The 20,591-nt window shown below is 27.8% G+C and overlaps 1 protein-coding gene across 6 annotated transcripts in view; it reads left to right on the forward strand.

Moving 5' to 3' along the window:
• The window catches only part of LOC123301833 (optomotor-blind protein-like), a 136,541-nt gene that overhangs the window by 43,449 nt on the left and 72,501 nt on the right, over positions 1 to 20,591 (forward strand). For 2 of the 6 annotated variants that reach the window (XM_044884745.1, XM_044884747.1), the window contains exons 2-3: positions 15,161 to 15,274; positions 16,155 to 16,317. In XM_044884745.1, coding sequence (XP_044740680.1) covers positions 15,161 to 15,274; positions 16,155 to 16,317 — 277 coding nt within the window. Of the gene's footprint in view, positions 1 to 15,160; positions 15,275 to 15,324; positions 15,439 to 16,154; positions 16,318 to 20,591 lie in introns of all 6 variants that reach the window. The other 4 variants (XM_044884749.1, XM_044884750.1, XM_044884748.1 and 1 more) reach the window with 3 other exon arrangements.

The raw sequence follows: 20,591 nt of genomic DNA on the forward strand, positions 1-20,591 counted from the left end.
AGTTTTAAATAATGTAAGTAGATTGTAGAAATGCCCAGTTCTTGTGGTCAACCTTACAGTAAAAGGTTCCTGGTTTTATTCCACACTTTCACTCACCCCAGCGGTGTTTTAAGTTATGTGAACTTATTACGTTGGTTTGCCACTCTTTAGCATGTTAACAGCTGAGCCAATTGACTTAAATTTACATATCAAACATTCGCATTCGATAAGACTGCAATATAGACAGTTATAGCTAATTCCTTTAAATTCGCTTCACTTTTTTAAAGTTCCATCTCTTTTTGATTTGTTAGCAGCTGAGCCAATAGACTAAAACTATCATATCAAACACACCATAAAACTGTAATATGGGCAGTTATAGCGAATTCTTTTAACTTCGCTCCCGTTTCAATAGTGGAATTTAATAATTTCAACATGGCCCTTTATCGAGTATGACTTCGTCGAGATGGCAGAAAATAAAAACAGTTTACTGTTGAAATGTCTCTTACTTTTCTTCGACTTAAATTCTGAACTGAAGAGCACTTAAAACTATCGTAAATAACTATTCCGTACTTTAATTTTGTTGTGATTTAATCATTGCCCAAAAACAGTTTCGTCAAAGACATCCAAATTATTTGGAACGGTAAATTTTTCGATACAAAATTATTGAACCAAAACAATTGTTGGACCCTCTGCACTTCAACAAAAACTATTTATAAATAAATAAAATATTTCGACACGATTCTCCAATTGAAATAAATATATTTTCGGCTATGGCTCTTCAAGGCCTTTGGCTATTTATATATTTTTTTATTTATTTAATATATGAAAATTATCTTTGACATGCAAAAACAAATGAAGAAGAAAAAAAAACACAAATTCGTTTTGTGCTGGCGCTGGCTAAATTTTATTTATTATGGCTAAATACTTTATTGTTACGATCTGTGTTTATGCATTATATAATTTTATTTGTTGTAAAAGTCGATGGTGGAGATATGTATATAACGAATTTATGACCCTCTAATGTTTTGCTATATAATTTTTAAAACAGGTGAATAAAAATATTATAATAAAATGGGTATATATTTGAGCCTTTTGGCTATATTTTTTGTATATACATATATTTTGCTTTGAATAATAATAAATATTTGAGAAACGATTGATTTATCTAATATTTGATATAGACAGAATGTTACTTCGACAGTTGGTTGTTTTATTGATTGAAAACAGCAAAATTATTCAAAATTTACAAATGTATATACAATGGCTTTCCCGATCTCCTAAAAAACCATTTTCCAGTTATGGATTTGTAGCGTAAAAAAACTGTTATGTGCGACATAAATAAAATCAACTGTCCTTCAAATTTCTGCGAAAATTAAGATGCGAAAATATAATTGATGACACATAAATTTGATTTTTTTTTAAGAATTTTCAAGATATATCTAGATATACTAAGTTTAGTCCCAAGTTTGTAACGCTTAAAAATATTTTTGCTACGAATAAAACTTTGGTGTAGGTGTTCATAAAATGACCTAATTAGTCCATTCCCGGTTGTCCGTCTGTCCGTTTGACTGGCAACACGATAACTCAAAAGCGAAAAAACATATCAAGTTGAAATTTTTACAGCGTGCTCAAGACCTAAAAAGCGAGGCAACATAGGCCAATTAGATTTTACATAGGTTACAGATAGAACAAAAGTTTAAATATAAAAAATGTTCCTTATTAAACAAAAAATTAAACAACTTTTGTTTGAAACATTTTTTCGCAAACACCACTGTTTATCTGTGATACCGCAAATTAGGACTATACTTTGGTGCTCATTTTCTCCAAAACTATAAATGATAGAGAGTTTAAAATTGGCAGGTAGTCATGTGAAACATTCTCGCACAACAAATCAAAATTCTTGAAAATACTTTCGAAAATTTTCAGCCGAAAGTCCGCCATAATTGTGTTGGTCTTTTAATTTGTAAATAAATAATGCAACCTCTGACTTTCAACACTTTCTACACAAGGTATTTCCACAATTAACTCAGTCAGTTGTTTGTTTTCACTTGTTTAAATTAAGATAAGCATTTCTGTGGACTGTATTATTCATTTTGTTAAAATATATAAAATTTTCTTAAATTATATAATTAATTAGCTAATCAATAATTTTTATAAATCTAGCCAAATATTTTTATTTTGGGTTCTCAATGGGATATATTTTAACAAAATGAGAAATATTTTGATTCGACATAAAATAATCAATCGATATTTTTATACAAAAAAAACTTTGATTCTTGAATTTCTCTTCTTATTTTAATGAATTGAATGAAACGTGATTTGATCCAAGAATAATAATTTACCAAGAAAAATGTTTTATTATCACATTGAATGTGTCAAAATGTCATTATTATAAAAATATATTGTTTTACGTGAGAAAAATACCTCCAACAATTACCAAGAATAGAATAACTGGAAAAAAATAGAAACATTATTATAACAAAACATAGTTTTATGTAAATTTTCCCTCTAAAAACATTGTATTTTCGTACTACACACGTTGTTGGTATTTCACTTTGGTTTGTTGCCTTGTAAATAATAATTTTTTTACATGATGTATAGCAAACATGTTACAACTATTTAATCATTTGCATAGAGATAGATACATTTCAAAAACTTACTACCATCGATGGTGTATTCTAAAGTAGATGCAAATATATTTCAAAAAAAACTTCCTGGTTGAATTAATTTTCATACGAGAGAAGATGATTTTATCATCTTCCAATATAATCCGTGAATCGGATAGTGAAAGCTCGTCAGTTTCAAAATAAAAAAGATTTTGAATTATAGATGTTAAAAGCAAAAAGAAGTTTTTGTTCAAGTTTTTATTTAAGAAATGCATAAGAGACCATCCTTTAATTAACATCACACGTTAAGGGAGAGTGAGGGAGGGGTCAAAAACTTTGTGACGCCACATGTTGAAATTTAAAATAAAAAGCCAAAATTTATATGTCAAAAAAAGAAAACTGGCCCACAAAAACCATGATTTTTAACTGTTTTATTAAAATTTAATTTGTAACTGCTGTTTTATTTTAATTATTTCTATGAAAATATAAAATATGTGACGTCAAACTAAGGAGAGGAGCTCCAAAAATGTGGCCATCTGTGATTCTGTGATAAGGGGAAGGGGTTTGGGAGAATTAACAACTGTAAAATTGGAGTAACGTAATTTACATAGGGTCCCTAAAAATTCAAAATTTTTCTTCAATTTTCACGAAAACTTAGAATCAAATAAACTGATGAGTGATACTTCTTGTGAAAATCGTAAAAATTTAGTACAAATCTGTATTAAATCTCAAGATACTTCTTTTTAGGTTAATTTAATCCTGTCGATTGAAATGCTTTCAGAAATGTGTCCCAAGAAATTAGTTTCACTGAGTTCAAATTTAAAGTCCAATGGACTGATAGGTATGATTCAAATTCAGAAATTTTTGAGTCACAGTTTTTACTTATATCCGAAATGTTTCTAATTATTTTTTTTCCAATTATTAACAGCCAAAAGCTAATCTACGTTTGTAAAAATAATGAAACTCAAGGTTTCTCTTTCAAAAAGCTACCAAAACCTTCGAATTTAAATGCTAATGTATAACTGCATTAACCTTAATTTAACTTGTCCCAAATTGTATTTTTTTTTCTTTCAAAAGTCTAAAACCATCAATTAATTGGCCTTAATAAAACAATTTTTAATTAAGCTACAACATATTATTTATAATAATTATATATACTTTTTCTTCAAAAAAACTATCTAATTATGATTATATTAATTATAAACCAATCAAAACTCTCTTTCAATCTATTTTATTATAAAAATAAATGATTATTTATTTAGAAAAACAAAAAATCAAAAATTATGATATGATTATAAATCCATAAATTAATATGTAAAATAAAAAAGATTTCTTCTTTACCAACCAAATTATTAATATTCTACTTTAATTAATACTCTTAACAATATCTATGGGTGTTTAAGAGAAGAGAACGTACATACGTAAAACTAACTACTGATTGGGACCACACAAAATGTTTAAAAAACTATTTTATAATATTATAGTTAAAATATAAAGAATAAAAAAAAAAACAATATTAAATAAAGATATAAAATATGTAATAATTATAAGATAAAATGAAATAAATAAAAACAATATAGTAATAAGAATTTTTTTTTTAAATCATCAAGAAACAAGACATGAAGGCTACGGACTTTGGAAGCTGTATTAATAACTTTCTGATAAAGTACTGATATAATATTGCCAATACAAATACAGGGTGTTCCGTGACTCGATGGTCATAGCTTTTGGACTTATGTCTAAAACCCAATAGTTTAAGAGTTATGGGCACTATTAAATTTAACCAATAAAGTAAATAAATTGTTAAGTAAAGTAGTTAAATTAAAAATACAAAAGCTATAGTTGATGTAATTCTGCACATGTTTCTTTCTTATTCAACTGTCTAGCACCAAAATTGCCTGAGATATGCCACTTTTTATGATAGTACTAATATCTACAATAATAGAAAGCCAAAACTTATCGTAAAAAGTGGCATATCTCAGCCAATTTCGATGATAGAAAGGTAAATAAAAAAGAATATCCGTAGAAATATTTCCTGGTTATAAGAAAACGCTTTTACATCAATCCATGCAGTAAGTAATTAATTATATTTATTTTATTTGGAATTTAAAAGATTAATCAAAAGGGCCAAGCGTAACAAAATAAACAGTTAAAGGGAAACTTTTTCTTCAAATATTGAAGGTCAAAAGATTGAAGGGTGATTCAAGGAGCCTACATTATCCCAAGTGTACAATATTCTAACCTGCATAGTTTTAAAAACAAATCATTTACTATAGACCCATGTATATACTACCACTTGGAGTCAATTCGAAGGCGAAAGGGGTCTAAGGTAGCGAAAATACGAATAGGGGGCCTATGAGAATGGTATCACAGAATTGAGGTTTTCGCGGGCCCAAAAAAAATATTTTTTTGGGGTTTTATGTATTGGGTGCTAACGAAAGAGGCAGGTAGTGGATGAAAATTAAAAAAGTGTAAATTAAAAAAGGGAAAGGATGCGGGTAAGTTTTTTTTGTAAAGGACGACCCATAAACGAGAAAAAGGCGGAGTGTAGACTCACGAATGCAAAATTCAAAAAAAATATCGACCCTTACGATTTATAACTAGCATTGCGCTGCCTTAATCTGTGCTGCTTTAAATAATGAAAAACTTTTTTATATTGATTTACGGGATGAAGACAATAACTTTCGAATAAGAAAAATTTAATGTAAACATCTTTCATGAGTAGTAGAACTCTCTGACGATGATGTACGTTCATCAACTTGTTATAAAAAAATTAAATATAATCATATATTATTTAGTAATAACCAATACTAACACAGCTTCATGGAGATTTGGGTATAAAGTATATTAAACTATGAAAACAAAAAAATTTTAACTATAAGGTGGTCTAAAAAATTACATGAACCGTTAGTTGGATGATTAGATATTCTGCTTATAAAACTTTCATTATATACATCAAAATACAATGGATTATTGCTGTTTTGAAGTACTATGATTTTGGAAAGTTGTTATAAAAGAAAATCAATTATTAACACTTAGGACGTTCACCAGTCAATATGGCAGTCATGACCAGACTGTAATCTAAAAAGACAGCATGGATCTATTGAATAGTTATGATTAAACTATTAAAAAATTGTGCTATTTTTTATTAGACTGTTCATTCGTACATTTGAAAAGTATTGTTCTAAAGTACTATGGTTTCTTAGTTTGTTTATATTTATTAAACGCCTTCTGAAACTCAATCTAAGCTGGTTATGATCTATGCTTGTTATCTTCTAAGCTCTGCGGGCTTAGTACCATAAAATAATAGTAAAAAATGATTCAAGTGTCACCATATACAAAGCTTTATGTGTAAACATACTTCCAAGTTTAAAATGCCCAGTAGCCCACCCAATAGTTTCACTTGGTAAAAAACACAGCATATTTTGGTGTATATGTTTTACCAAAAAACATACACGTTATGTAGGTACAATACATTGATAAAATGTAGGTATTTGTATGTAGTTATAGACATAATTTTTGTGTTAAAGTCGATAACATATAATTTAATATTTATCATATAATATATATAACAATATAATAAATATAGTTCACGGTACGTAATAGTGATAGTATTCATTGATTAATTCCGATTGGTATTTTTTATATTCTTATGGTAATATTTGTCTATCATAAAAATTTCATTAAAATAAGAGTAAAATTGAGGACTCTAGAAAAATCTGAATACGTGCGCATATGTCTTTCTTCCGTACATTTCCTGTATAACCATTTATTACATATAATATGTGAATCGGATTTTTTATTGCTACTGATGAATTCATCAATTAACACAAATATTTTTTGCTTCAGCTTTGTAGTCAAGTAATTTGTTATTTTAAGCTTTACAATACCACGCAACTACAAAAATATAAAAATATATTGTGTGCAAGTGATGCTTATAAATTTGATAATATAAATATCGCTCTTCAATCATCAATAATCTAACTATAGTCGTCTCAGTTCATCAAATAATATATCTTCGATGAACTCATAATTAAATTAAAATTTTGTTTTTATATCATCGACAACCTTATATTTTGATGGTATTATTATAAACTACAAGATTGTCTAAATATTTTAGATAGTTTTTTATCACACTCTCTAGATTTTTTGATATAGAAATATAACTATGATTTATAATTTTTTCAGCCAACCTTGAATAATAAAATAATAATAAAAAGCCCGATGACCTACGAATTTTTTGTGATTTTTGGAAACTTTGTTAATCAAAAAGTGTATTTATAAAGTTGTATTGAAATCCTTTATATTATTCAATCCTTGCATATCTCCTTAAGCATAAGATATCCATGGAAAACCTAAATTGGCTCAAAATATCTTTGTTATCTTGATTTCCGTCTTAAATCCATCAATTGAAAACTGACTGTAATCAATGAAAACGTACTGTGAACTATAAAATGTATAATATATTGTAGTATTTATTTAGTATGTGGTAGGTGAAAATTAAGGTATGAAATTTTATAACATGAAATATATTATTAGCTATAATATAGCTGAATGTTGGATAGTGTTGGAGTAGTTTTTAATATCAATACACACGATGAAACTGAACTGTTATTTATATAGAACTAACTAACATGGTGTAAATATTATATTATTAAAAAATATATATATATTAACTATTACTTTTAATATAACGTGAACCAAAAAAAACTATTCTCATATATTATAATAGCTACTGTTTAATTATTAGCTAAGATTACAAAAAAGTATCATATGAAAAAAAATTAACTACAAAGTTTTGTGAATCTAGCATCTAATCCGTTTACTAGGTCGAATTCTCGAACAAATCTTCGAAAATAACTGATTTGTAAATCATTTAAAGATAATTTTTTTTAAATAATTTTTTTGTCCTTTAAGCAATTTGATTTGCTAAGCTAAGAAAAGAAAACTATGTGCACTATGAGTTAGATTTTTACTTAAGGATGTACGAGTGCCAGGACAATTATGGAAAAAAGGGCTGATTTTTTTTTATATGAAGTTGAAGTAAGTCTAAAACAATTCTAAAAATTTTAGGAGGGGTTGTCTGATTATTTAAATACGAAAATGGTAGATGGATGATATATTTTCATAGATTTCTCCAAAACTGGCCGGAGGAAATTAAAAAAAAACTATTTAAATTAAAGTTATAACTTTAATATATTAGTGAAAACGAATAAAATTCGTAGTGCACAACTAATTAAGAATATACAAGCACGGTAGTGGGGACACAAATTGAAAAAAAAATATTTTCAATTTTGATAGTGAATTATGTAATAACTTGACATTATAAGACGAAAAGTGAAATTAATTATCTGGAGTTATTTTCAAAATATCGAAAATTGAAAATTTTATTTAATTATTTAGCTTTCAATATTTCGAAAATCAAGACAGATATCGAAAATTTTATTCTTATTTTTCAAGTTATAACAAAATTCATCATCAAATTGATTGATACCTTAAGAATTTCGAATAAAAAATTCTTACAGTCTGTTCTCAGCCAAAATGGTGCATTTTCTTAGCCATTCTATATATCTATAATACACTGGTATAAAAAAACTGAACATATATTAAATGATGTATAATACACGATGTGTATGTATATGTTATTTGTTTTAAATTTGACCCTAAGGCCAATAATATTGTTGTTATATCATCATATATATTATACTTTATAAATCCACTTTACTTCCAGATTCCTATTTTATGTTATGTAAGTTAAACAGCGACAAGTACATGCATACACATATATATTCGATAGAGCACGTTATACACGCTGGAATCTGGATGATTCGTTAGAGAATGGACAAGCATATATAATAACTATATGCATTATTATTTATTTATTTTTCATAATATATTTATTAAGATATCAGAAATTGGTTATCTACACTTCATACCACCAATACTTTACAGTTTACAATATTTTATAGACTTAGTTAATAGTTCTAGCTAACTATTATTATTTATATTAAAAAAAATAGTGTTGAGAATACCAGACCATCATCTTACCATGTCCGTATTTCTTATCCGTATTCCGTATACGTTCTATTACTTTAATTTCTTATTGAAAAATATTAAATTTATATAATTTTTTTTTAATATAAATTCTTTTTTTTTTGTGATATGTTATTAAAAATTATTATAAATTATATTTTGTGATGGATGAATGAATGTCTTCATGGGAGTATCAAGCTTTTTGCTAAAGAGGGGGGGGGGAACACCGAATTTTTGGTATATAAATAACAAATCAAAAATAAACGGTCAAAAAATTTCATAAATTAAACTGTATATTTTGGTATAAGCACATACTTTGCGAATTAACAGGACTGGGGAAGCCATTTACAAACCTTTTGTAGAATGGCAATATATTAGCCAATGGCTATTACAGTTTGAGTTTTGTTTTGTTTAAATTTATGATATTTTCCGTCAAACCCAAACATAATAAGCTTGAAAATGAGGGGGTGAATCCTGGAATTTGATAAAAGAATAAGGAAGATAAGAGTAGGACAGAAAAACTTTCTAGAGTTAATATATATACGTTTCTGCTCGACGTTCTCTACATAATTTAATTTTTATACTTATTTTCATTAAGTATCATAATTCAAAAATTCAAAAGCGCTTATTTATAAATCAAATTTTAAAGTAAATGTTTTAAAAAATTGAACAGACTCAATTTTATGACATCCTTTAAAATTATTGCGACAAAACAATCTCAGCTAATTATTCAAAAGTAAAAAATTAATCAAAGAATTGCGACACTCTGTCATTCAACTTCGATAACATCTTTCAGGTTTTTCATTCCCAATTATCACAAAAACAGCGTGATAACACTTATAACGTGTCTATAGTTTTCTGTTTTAGAATAAATTTTTGAAAAAGAACCCTCATTAACATTTTTCAAAACTTGATGACAACTAAATACGTTTATACAATGATAAATGATTTTTTTTTGAATTTTTTGTACTATAGCAAAAATATTTACAATCTTTTACAAACTAAAATGTATAATAAAAATAAACAAAATTACCTACTATATATAAGGACCATTTATCCATTTTTTTTTTGTCCTAAAATTATGACTTATGAGTTTGTATAGTGTGTAAACTGTAATCTATTTATATATTATAAACAATATCTAAGTGATTGAGTCCGTCTGTCTGTCTGTCTGTCTGTCTGTCTGACGCTTTGTTTTGTTTTTTATGATAACAGCTATATTTTATAGTATGCCACAAGTCAAAATACTAGAGGCCAAGGAGTCAGGTAATATTTACCTTAAATTAATTTCATTTTGAGAATCAATTTTGTGTTTCTTTTAAAGTGGTTTGTATGGTACCACCAAAAATATTTGAAACGTTTATATTTTCGACATTAAATTGGGAAAATTTTTTTGAAGGAATCTGATATTATTTTATAAAATGAAAAGTAAATAGGACCAAAAAAACCTTAAAAGCTGGTGACTAAATAGTTTAAGAGACTGTTTCTGAATATAGCTAAACAAATTATGATTAAGGCTAAACAAAATCCAAGATTGGTGGAACCATCCTTGTTGGAGCGTCGATTTCATGAACTTGAACTATTTCGATGGAAGTAATTTTCCAAATTCAGCCAATTTTCCCAATGATATCACATATCATGTAGATTTCGGGATTATTATTATTTTCAGATAGATATTCAGTCGATTTCGAACCAGGCTAGTAGCACATTTAAGCTAATTGCGATATTCTTGAATCCTTCTCTGAAAAACCCAAAAAAATTAATTAAAAATGTTTTCTTAATTTTTCAATGTCTTCCAACTTTGTACTGAATCTTTGTGGCGGACGTTATCATCGAGATTTTCGTACTAAAAAATTAGAGAGTCCTGGATAAAATTTGCTGTAGAATAGGTTCGTTCAATAACTATTAAAATTTCAAAGATTCCTCCCTCCAAAAACTGTAATAGTTCAAAATTAAAAAAAAACCAACACGAACCTAATTAGTGTTTTTAAAGTTATGTCATCACTTGTTCAAAGATCCATAAAATATAAACAAGACCCACAATATAAAAATCATTCGTTCCTTTTCTATCTTATTAAAAATTTAGGCATGTGTCTTATTTTTATGATTATTAATATTAATATTCAAAAATATATAATGACAGGTATGAAATTATTTGTTTTATTTACAGTGGCGCCAGGTAAGCAGTTACAACACTGTGGGGGTGCATTGTGAGACCCCCTACCGGACAGGAACCGCCCCTGTCTGTCTCACAACATGATTATCAATTCTTATTTCCCTATATAAATATTTTTAATAATTTTGTTAAAATTTTTTTGGGATATTTGTTTTTTTTTTAATGTTTTAAAACAAAACAAAAATTTAATTTAATTAACAATATATTAACTTCGTTTTTAAGATTTTTAATTTTTTAATAATATTGGTGGCAATTTTTGGGTCTTCATTTATAGATAAAAATATTTTTCTTTATGATTCTAATAAATAATATAATAATATTTTTACATGAAAAACACAAATCAAAAATTATTTATAGATAATTAATAATAAATATGTCTTAATAAATATAATTTATATAATTAGACTATTTAAAACTGAGAGTTTGTACATTATTGAAGGTGCAATCATTATTTGAATGTCAAATAAACTGCTGGAATGAGCAAAGTTAATTACTGATCCAAGAGATAACGGTACGATTTTGGAACCTTTGTTTTAGTACCAGAACAATATTAAGGACTTTTTTATATGAAATGTTTCAATTCAGTCTTAAACCTTTTTTTACTGACATCAACTTTTTACCCAACGCAAATTAAAGCATATCCGTTTTATTGCCATGTGAAAGGTGTCGAGTACGTTACTTAATATTAGCGATTTTCTGCAATTTTCACGGTGAAGGGCTAACCAACTCTTCAATTTTACTTAATCCAATGTTAACAATGTAGGTACTGTGTTCTATATGTTGTTGCATCGTCAACATTATCCGAATTCTTGATATTAATATATATTATATATCAAATATTTTTATAATAAATAATATTTGAGCCAATTAGCATATCAGTAAATTAATAATATTAGTGATGACACATTGTTATTTCATATATATAATAAAAATAATGACTTTTTACTGCCTTATGTCTGTAGACTTGACTGTAAAACTTGACTTTCTTTAATGACTTTGTCACCATTCACAATTTATGTGACCTTTATATGGCTCGAGACCCTTTCACTGTATGCAGTCGGTCACTTTTGTACCCCAAATATAAAAAAAATAAAAATCCAAAATCGATATATCCTTGCTATGTAAGGTTGCTATATACTTTGCCAAAAACATTTTTATGCAAAGTTTTGCCAACTCATAGCTGAAATAATTTACACCGAAATTGAGGTTTTAAAAATGGAGTCTTGGTTTAGTTTTGAGAATTTCTTTAGGTGAGAAAAGTTGTGAAAAATAAAACTTTACACAATTTACTCTAAACATTTTCGCTTTGACTCTTAAATACTTATAAAATTTATGTTCAATATTCTAAAATACAAATACAACACTATTTCGTACAACTTACTTTTAAAATTTCCAACTTGAAACGCTAACTCGTCTTTTTGGAATATTGACATGAAATCTCATAATCCTCTACAAAATTAACTATATAAAGCTTTTGAAACTTGACATTCTTTCATTAGTTATTAAATTAAAACTTGGATATAATCAGTCGCTTATTTCAGTTTTTAAATGACGTAAAAAATGTCCTAAATCATCGTCAAAATTTTTTCCCTTATGGTAAAAATTATTTAAACATTTTGTTCTATGGTGTATCCATACCTTTATATAAAAACTGACATTATCGACAAAGTAAAATTATTATCTATTCGTCTGATAAAATTTTGAAATATATACCCATCTTCCGTTCTTATCAGTTTTATTTATCAAAGTCATTTAATTATCCGCCGCTTAAATTTTGAAAACTTATTAATTTGTATTTTAAGTAAATATCAATTATTTTTAATTTATGACTTAAGGAGATACCAAAATCAAAATTCAACATTTTCAAAATATTTCAAATAAATTACAAAAATAGTGAGCATGTCTTTTGATCAATATTACATTTTATGTAAAAAGATTTGTGACATAAAAATGTTCATTTTTTGTTTGTTTGAATTGACGATCAGATGGTAAAGTACGTAGTTAGCCCTCTTAAAAATATAAACATTAACCAGTAATTTCTATTAGACATGCTATTTTCACATAAAAAAAACTACAATTTCGGTTTTTAGGAAACTGTATCTAATATAAACACGTATAACACAGGCTATAGAGAATTTTTTCTTGCATTAAATTACAGAAGTCATTTTTTATTTAAATAGGTATCATGTACTAAACGTAAATGCACAAAATCGTTACAGTTAAAAAGGCGGAAGTCCCACCATTTTGAGAAAAACCGTTTCAGCCTATATATCCGTACTTTTAACTAAATATGGTACTAATCTTTATTGTATTTTTGTACCGCTGTTTTGACAGGTAAGAAGGCAAATTATTTATTGCTAATTATGTCGCTATAAATAAATTTTTTACATATTTATTGAATTTTCATCATTACACTATGTATAGCTCGTTTTTATTAACCTTACACCCGGCAGTACATTCATTGAACCTGTTGTAACTTCAAAAATAAAAATTTTAGAAAAAATAGCTATAACTCTAAAATTGTAGGAAATTTATAGAATTAAAAGTTAAGTTATTAGCATTATATTGTTTAAGCAAATATTAGACGAAATATCGGCCAACAAGTCAATAAATAAATTAATAGTCGAATAAGTCGTCAACGGTAAATGATACAAAAAAACTTTATCGAACAAAAAAGATAGAAAATTTAATTATCTACAATAAAGGTTATCACCCATCTTTTTCGTAATACGCAAGGTTACGCAGATATGAAACAAAACAGTTTTTCTAAAAAATTGCGACACTCCAGCTATACAAATTTGTAAGGGTTTTGTGAATTAACATTCAGTACGTGATACTTATTCTATTTAAATAAAAAATAATTCCTGTAATTTAATGAACAAGCGAAACGAGCTTCTCTATTACCTGTATTAGTATTCTATATAAAGAAAATAATTGTTTACGGAACCCTTGAGTTGGTTTTAAATCGATTGTTTGTTTCATGTAAAAAAATACTCTTTTTTATACTATTTCATGTTTTCGAATCGAATATTGACGCCTTTTGTTTAACCACAAACACGAGAATTTTTCATTCATTAAAATTAGTAGCATTACTATAGTTTTCAAGTAAATTGATCAAAATAATGATTTAGATATAGAACAAGAGTCTACTGGTAGAACCGATGACAAAAGACCGTAACAATCCGTACTATACGAATAATTAACTTAAAATAATGAATTCAAATTTCATGAATACATTTGTTGGTCCTTCAAGCCGGATTTAAATATTGTACACGATGATAGAAATAAAAGTCAGATTGACCTCTCTATGTTGATCATAATGTTCGAATATTTGATTCATCCTAGCAATTAGCTTAAGGCCATGTTATTAAATCAACTCTCAAGAATACATTTTTGGTCCATCGAGCCCAATTTTATTATTACACAAGCGAATTGTTAATAATAAAAGTTAGTGTTAATAATGAAAATTTAAGTAAAAAAATTATAAGAAATTCAAATCGTACAGATTATTTTGCCCAATCTCGTCTTATATCGGTAGCCATTTTTAATCCCTTTTATCTGAAATAGACTATAATAATTATGTATTATAGTATAAAATATTATTAACAAACATTTGTTAAAGAATTACTAGAATTTTCCACCACAATAGTGTTGAAAAGGAAATTATACATCAATTAATAATGATATTCGAGTTTTCCATCATTTTCTAACCAGTTTTTTATTTTTCATTTCATTATACATACAAAAATAATTATTTAAAAATTATATAATAATTTTTTTGTTTCCAAAAAAAAAACGTAAGAGTTGATGTTTTTTTAAAATAATTTATGTTATGATATAGATGTCAAAAAAGGCGCCTAGCAATTAATCAAATTAATTGATAATTACTCCCGAAACTAAAATAATTAGATAAGTTTTTAAATAGTGTTATCAACACTTTTTTTTAGAGAGAGATTCTAACTTAAAAATATTATTTTAAAATATGTTTTTTTTTTTTATTATTATTATTATGCATCAATGACATTTTTTTTCAAAATATTAAGGACAGATCAAGAGCAACTGAGGACACAATATTTTTAATCCGAGTGTAATCCACCCATTTTATTTTTGAAAAAAAAAGTGAATGACATCAAGGATTAAAATGACATCTGTTTTATGGTGAATAATAGGAAGATGGCAAATTATTGTCAATCCACTGACAATAACCCTATTCTTCTATCTTAAATCGATAGGGCCCTTTTGTAATAACAACATAAATAGGTGTTGTATCATTGTCACCTTAGGCCTAAATACTAAATGGGTGTAAATTTGGGGGTTACTCAAATTAAATGGCGTAGTATTTCAAAATATAAATAATTTTTTACAGACAAATGTTTCCCCAAATGAAATTTCGTGTATCTGGTTTGGATTTGAAAGCGAAATACATTTTATTGTTGGATATCGTAGCCGCGGATGATTATCGATATAAATTTCATAACAGGTATTTAAAAAAAAACGGTCATTTTGTTAACGGTAGACATGTTGTTTCAGGCGCATGTTTCCTGCCTACAAAGTGCGTGTTTCGGGTCTTGACAAAAAAGCGAAATACATCTTACTAATGGACATCGTTGCAGCTGATGAATGCAGATATAAGTTCCACAACAGGTCAGATTCGATACCCAAATATCATAGGTTAGCTTAGGATTAAAGAAAATCAAAAAATCTATTAAAAAAAAACAAAATTTAAAAAAATTACCGGGTGATCAATATATAACTTTAAAAGGCACGAAGCATGCGCTGTTTAATTGTATATAATGAAAAAATAAGGCATTTTTTTGGTATTTATCTGTAGTGAAAATTGCAACAGAGAAAATCGGGTACGTATAAAATTACAACATACAAAATGATCCATAAAAGTATAATTAAGGACTTTTGAATCATGCTGTATTATTTTTAATTTCATTATTTATTTAATTTTTCTTTTTCCTTTTTTCTTTTCTAATTTTTTCAGCAAGTAAAAAAAATGCCTAATTTTTTTATTTTTGTTAAAATTTTTGTTCGATTGTATATATTCAGTTTTTTTAAATTTACAAATAATTTTAATTTTTTGGAATTGGGTTCGAATCCCATATTATAAAGGATGTTCCAGGCTAAGGCATCCTTAAATTAGGGGTGCGCTGTAATGATCGTATTTGGATTTTGGTTTGAAACCGCCCCAGTGAAACCAAAACATTGAGGATTACTACTTTAGTAGTATACAGGCAAAGTTATTTTTTCTGCCAAGAAATTATTTCCTTTAGTGAATGCATCCGAGTACGATCATTATGAAACACCCCATATAAAAAATAAATAAATTTTAATAATTTATTAAAATTGTGTAGCCGATGGATGGTTGCGGGTAAAGCTGACCCAGAAATGCCAAAACGAATGTACATTCATCCGGATTCACCATCAACGGGCGAACAATGGATGCAGAAAGTTGTGTCATTTCACAAATTAAAATTAACAAATAACATCAGTGATAAGCACGGCTTTGTAAGTACTGTACGTCACAAATAATTTACATATTTTTTTACACTCATTCAACAAAATTTTTGTTCCACCAAATATATCATCAAATTTCATATAAAAATTTTTCAAAAATTATATTCATTAAAAAATTATTTAAAAAAAATATTATTTCGAAATATGGTTTTGTATTTTATTTTGTGGTTCATTAATTTTAGATTGGACAATTATAATTATTTTTTTAGGAAATTTATTAAAAACAAATAGAAAAATTTTATAAAAATATTTTATTAAAAATAATTAAGTGTATATATTTCGCAGTGTGGTCTACGGAATATGAAATTTTTATTTTTAATTTAAAAAAAATTCTACTTTTACATTTATTTTGAGAGGAAGGCATTATTAAAAAAATAAGTTATTAGGTCCAACTTTTGCATTTTTCAAAACGAATATACGTAATATTTGCGGTTACATAAATTAAAAAGAAATTCTTTCAAAAATTTCTTTAATTAACCCAACAAAATTTAAATTGTTGTTGATTAAAATTTAAAATTAGACTTCTGGAAGGAAGAATAAAATTTTAATTAAACGAACTTGTGTATTAAAATTGGCTTTTAGCAAATACCTTGTTTTCTTCAAAAAAAAACTAAGAAAACCTTGTTTTTTTTGGCAGGATAAGGTTATTTAAAACTTTTTTCAAGGATTACCTGGCAATATCCATCCATTTTAAAGGCGAGGGTTTATTTAGGTCTTTATTCTATATCAAAGCATTTTTTATAGTAAAAGAGTTTTAATTAGGGCTTCTAAATCTCATTTTTTCACTTGAATAGGTTAGGTTAGGTTAGAGTGGCTGTCCTGGAGTGGGAAACATTTAGACCATAGGGTCCGTTGTGATATCGAAAAGGGTTGTCCACCCCCGGCTACTACTCCATGAACCATTTGAGCTCTTTAACAACAGTAGGAGAGCTTTGACGTCGACGGACTTTAGGTCGGAGAGGTCGTCAAAGAAAGGCTGCCTAAAGTAAGCCCATCTCATCATGGCAAGAGCTGGGCAGTGACAGAGAAGATGAGACATTGTCTCATTCTCCTCACCACTGTGACAGTTCTTGCAGTAGCCATGATACACTGCCAGGCGTTCAGCATGTGCCTTCCTGAATTAACCTTTTATTTCAATTCCTGATTTTAACTAAAAAAATTGTATTAGATACTACGGGTATTTCGAATTCGTTTAGTTTTATTTTTGAAGCTACACAGTTCCGAAATTGATAATATTCTAACAAAATTCTTAATGTGGAAAAGTCGAACATTCGTTTTTAGATTTTAGAGCCACATGATCGTTATGAAACAAAAAAAATCCGACTTCAAAAACCACAATTTATCTGTTTTGATCGGAATTTTGAAATACACTACCAGCCTACCAGCAGATTTTTTTTACCAATACAAAAAGACTAAGGAAATAGATTCAATCGAACGTTTCACTGGAGGTATCTATTTTTTTGTGTATTTAATGTATTTATTTGTAAATATTTAATAAGATTAAAATGATCAAATAACATTTCAAAAAAAAAAAGTGAAAAGAAAAACTTGTACAATTCTTGATAAATATTTAGTGTCGACCCTACATAACTACTACACAAGAGCTAAAACTTGTATTTACACTTCCGTGTCGATCTACTTCATTTGCCCACATATAAAATAATAACACAAGTCGAAGTGAATACGATTTCCTTTGGGCAGACCAATAATTTTTTAACTTAAGCTATACGAAAATTTCATTCATTCTTGAATTGTCGTAAAAATTACTAATGTCTGTGTATATGTTATGCTTGCAAAAAAAAAAGGTTATACGATAAAATTTAGAAAAAGTTATTTTTTTCAACTTCGCTTATGATTAATACTTTAATTTTTCAAATTTTTCTGTTTATTTGCTGCCATTAACTTCCTATTTTCTACGCCTGTACTTCTTATATAACAGCTGAGGTGGTAGTAGTTTCCGTAAATTTTGAAACACTTCAGAAGATAAAGATATCATGATTTTTTTTCGAGGTGAACATAGTTGCTTTCTATCAGAAACTATGAAAATAATATGATGGTGTTGAACCTACATGGTTTTAAATACATGTTCTATGTCGTTTTCATACCATATCTTCGACTACCGATCCAATCCGTCTGTTCTACATGTGTGTGTTGTATATGTCGATATATGTATTTTTACCCGTTCCATAGAAAAAAAAGAAACTTACATATTATGTGTACACCCTCGACAATTTCTCTGTCACACACACACACACACACACACACACATACAGGACAATGAACAAACTACACGCTACACTATCGTTAGAAAAAAAACTCATAGTGAATCGGCGTCGATTAAGTGTACCAGTGAAACTTATGTTCAAGATTCAGAAGTTAAAGCCTCTGATTAAAAATGGGAAAACTTTTTAGCATTAAAGAATAAACAATTTATATTAAAGCGACTGATTGGGCTCATTGGGTATCATTCTTCCCAGCACTCAATTTTTTACTAAACATTGAAGGTAGATGCGAATTAAACGGTCTAAATAATAGTTTAAAAAAACTAAAAAACATGCTTTTGTGAATAGCTGAACTAAAAGGTAGAAGATAATTTCTTTAAATTAAAAAAAGCATTTTATCGTTAAAAAGCGTGGAATGCTAAATTTCAATTATTGAAAATATTTTATAGACCGATATTGGTAAAAGTAAAGCCATTATAAAATATCTTCTTAGAAAGTACCGCACGCTTTTTTTACGATAAAATTATTTTTTTTGAATTTAAAGAAATTAATTTCCACCCTTTAGTTCAGCTAGTTACAAGAGCGTGGTTTTTAGTTTTTGTAAACTATTATTGATTTTGTGTTTTTTAGTTTCTTAGACTATTATTTATTTATAAAAAATTTAGTATAAATATGGTGGGAGCGCAAATAAACGTGTATATTTCCATAAACTTATATGTCCACTCATACAATTATATTAATGAATTAGTGTGGCGTTACTGTGGTAGCTAAACTTATGTAGTTCTTCTTACTTTCATCCTACAGTTATTTTGTAGTTCCGCTAGATATTTTTTAATTAGAGTCATAAACGCTTAAATCGGTTAGTCACAGCCATTATTCTGAAACGGAATTCTTTGCTACGGATTGCTTAAAAACCGATACCCACATCACAATTACTCAAACATACACACATACACATTAGAAAGCATAAACAAAAACAACAACAGAAGCAAACTAGAAAACATATAAAACTTAGAATACAACGAAAAAAAAAAGCTGTATCTTCTTCTCTTTTTCTAACATGTATGAAATTTATATTATAAAAGTATATAATATAATCACTACACATGTAACATAACCTTAAATTGACGTGTCATTTAATAAATAATAACAAAAGTACAGAATATAAAAATATGTTGTGCCAAGCCTCACATAGCCTCTATATACAAAAGAAATCTGTGGTACACAGGTGCGAATCTAGCCCTCAAAAAAGGTGATGGCCGAAAAATGGCCAAATGCGAGCCGTTTACAAAATATATAACGACCTGACCAAGTTTTTTTACAGCTAGCTTTCGTTTTATCGCAATGCGTTGAACATGTAGTCGATATCCAGATACTTAGGAGAGCTGACCCGAATAATCTTTCCTGTCTCATTGAGGCACAAAACCAACCAACCTCGCGAAGTATACAAAACAATCTCTCTGCAGTAATTACGCTCGTTCGTAAGAGTTGCCAGTATTTGTAAGAACATTTTTATATATGGACACAAATCTTGGTCGCATGCTTCAATGATAAGTCGCTACCGACTTTGGTATGGCGGAATTGTTTTCACATTCTGTTTTCAATTTGGTCATCCAGAGTCTGTATTCATTTTTAACAGTTGATTCACTATCATTAATGAATCGCCGGTACATTTGAACCACTTTTTTCACTGCCTGGAAAAAGAGGAATTGCTTCACCGGTCCCGCAGCTTTTTCTTACTTAATTTTATAAAGTATGAAAAAAATACAGCTTCTAGTAATCGAATCACGGACCTTTAATTATCTGGGCCTGGCACAGATCATTAAGCCCGTATTTTAGCGAGTGCTCAAATCACTTGTTCTATTCATATAAATCAGGGTGAATTTTATGATTGTTAAGCTTCTGTAATATTGTACGAGTGTGTTTGTTTTTTCCTGAATAGTTTTGGAGGAATTGGAAGAAAATTTGACATAGAGGTACACGGATCTCTCTGCTTAATACGGGCGTTAAAAATATGAATACACGTACATTAAAACGATGCTTAGTGTAACA

This window comes from Chrysoperla carnea, chromosome 5 (genome assembly GCF_905475395.1).
Source record: "Chrysoperla carnea chromosome 5, inChrCarn1.1, whole genome shotgun sequence".
Classification (NCBI taxonomy): domain Eukaryota; kingdom Metazoa; phylum Arthropoda; class Insecta; order Neuroptera; family Chrysopidae; genus Chrysoperla; species Chrysoperla carnea.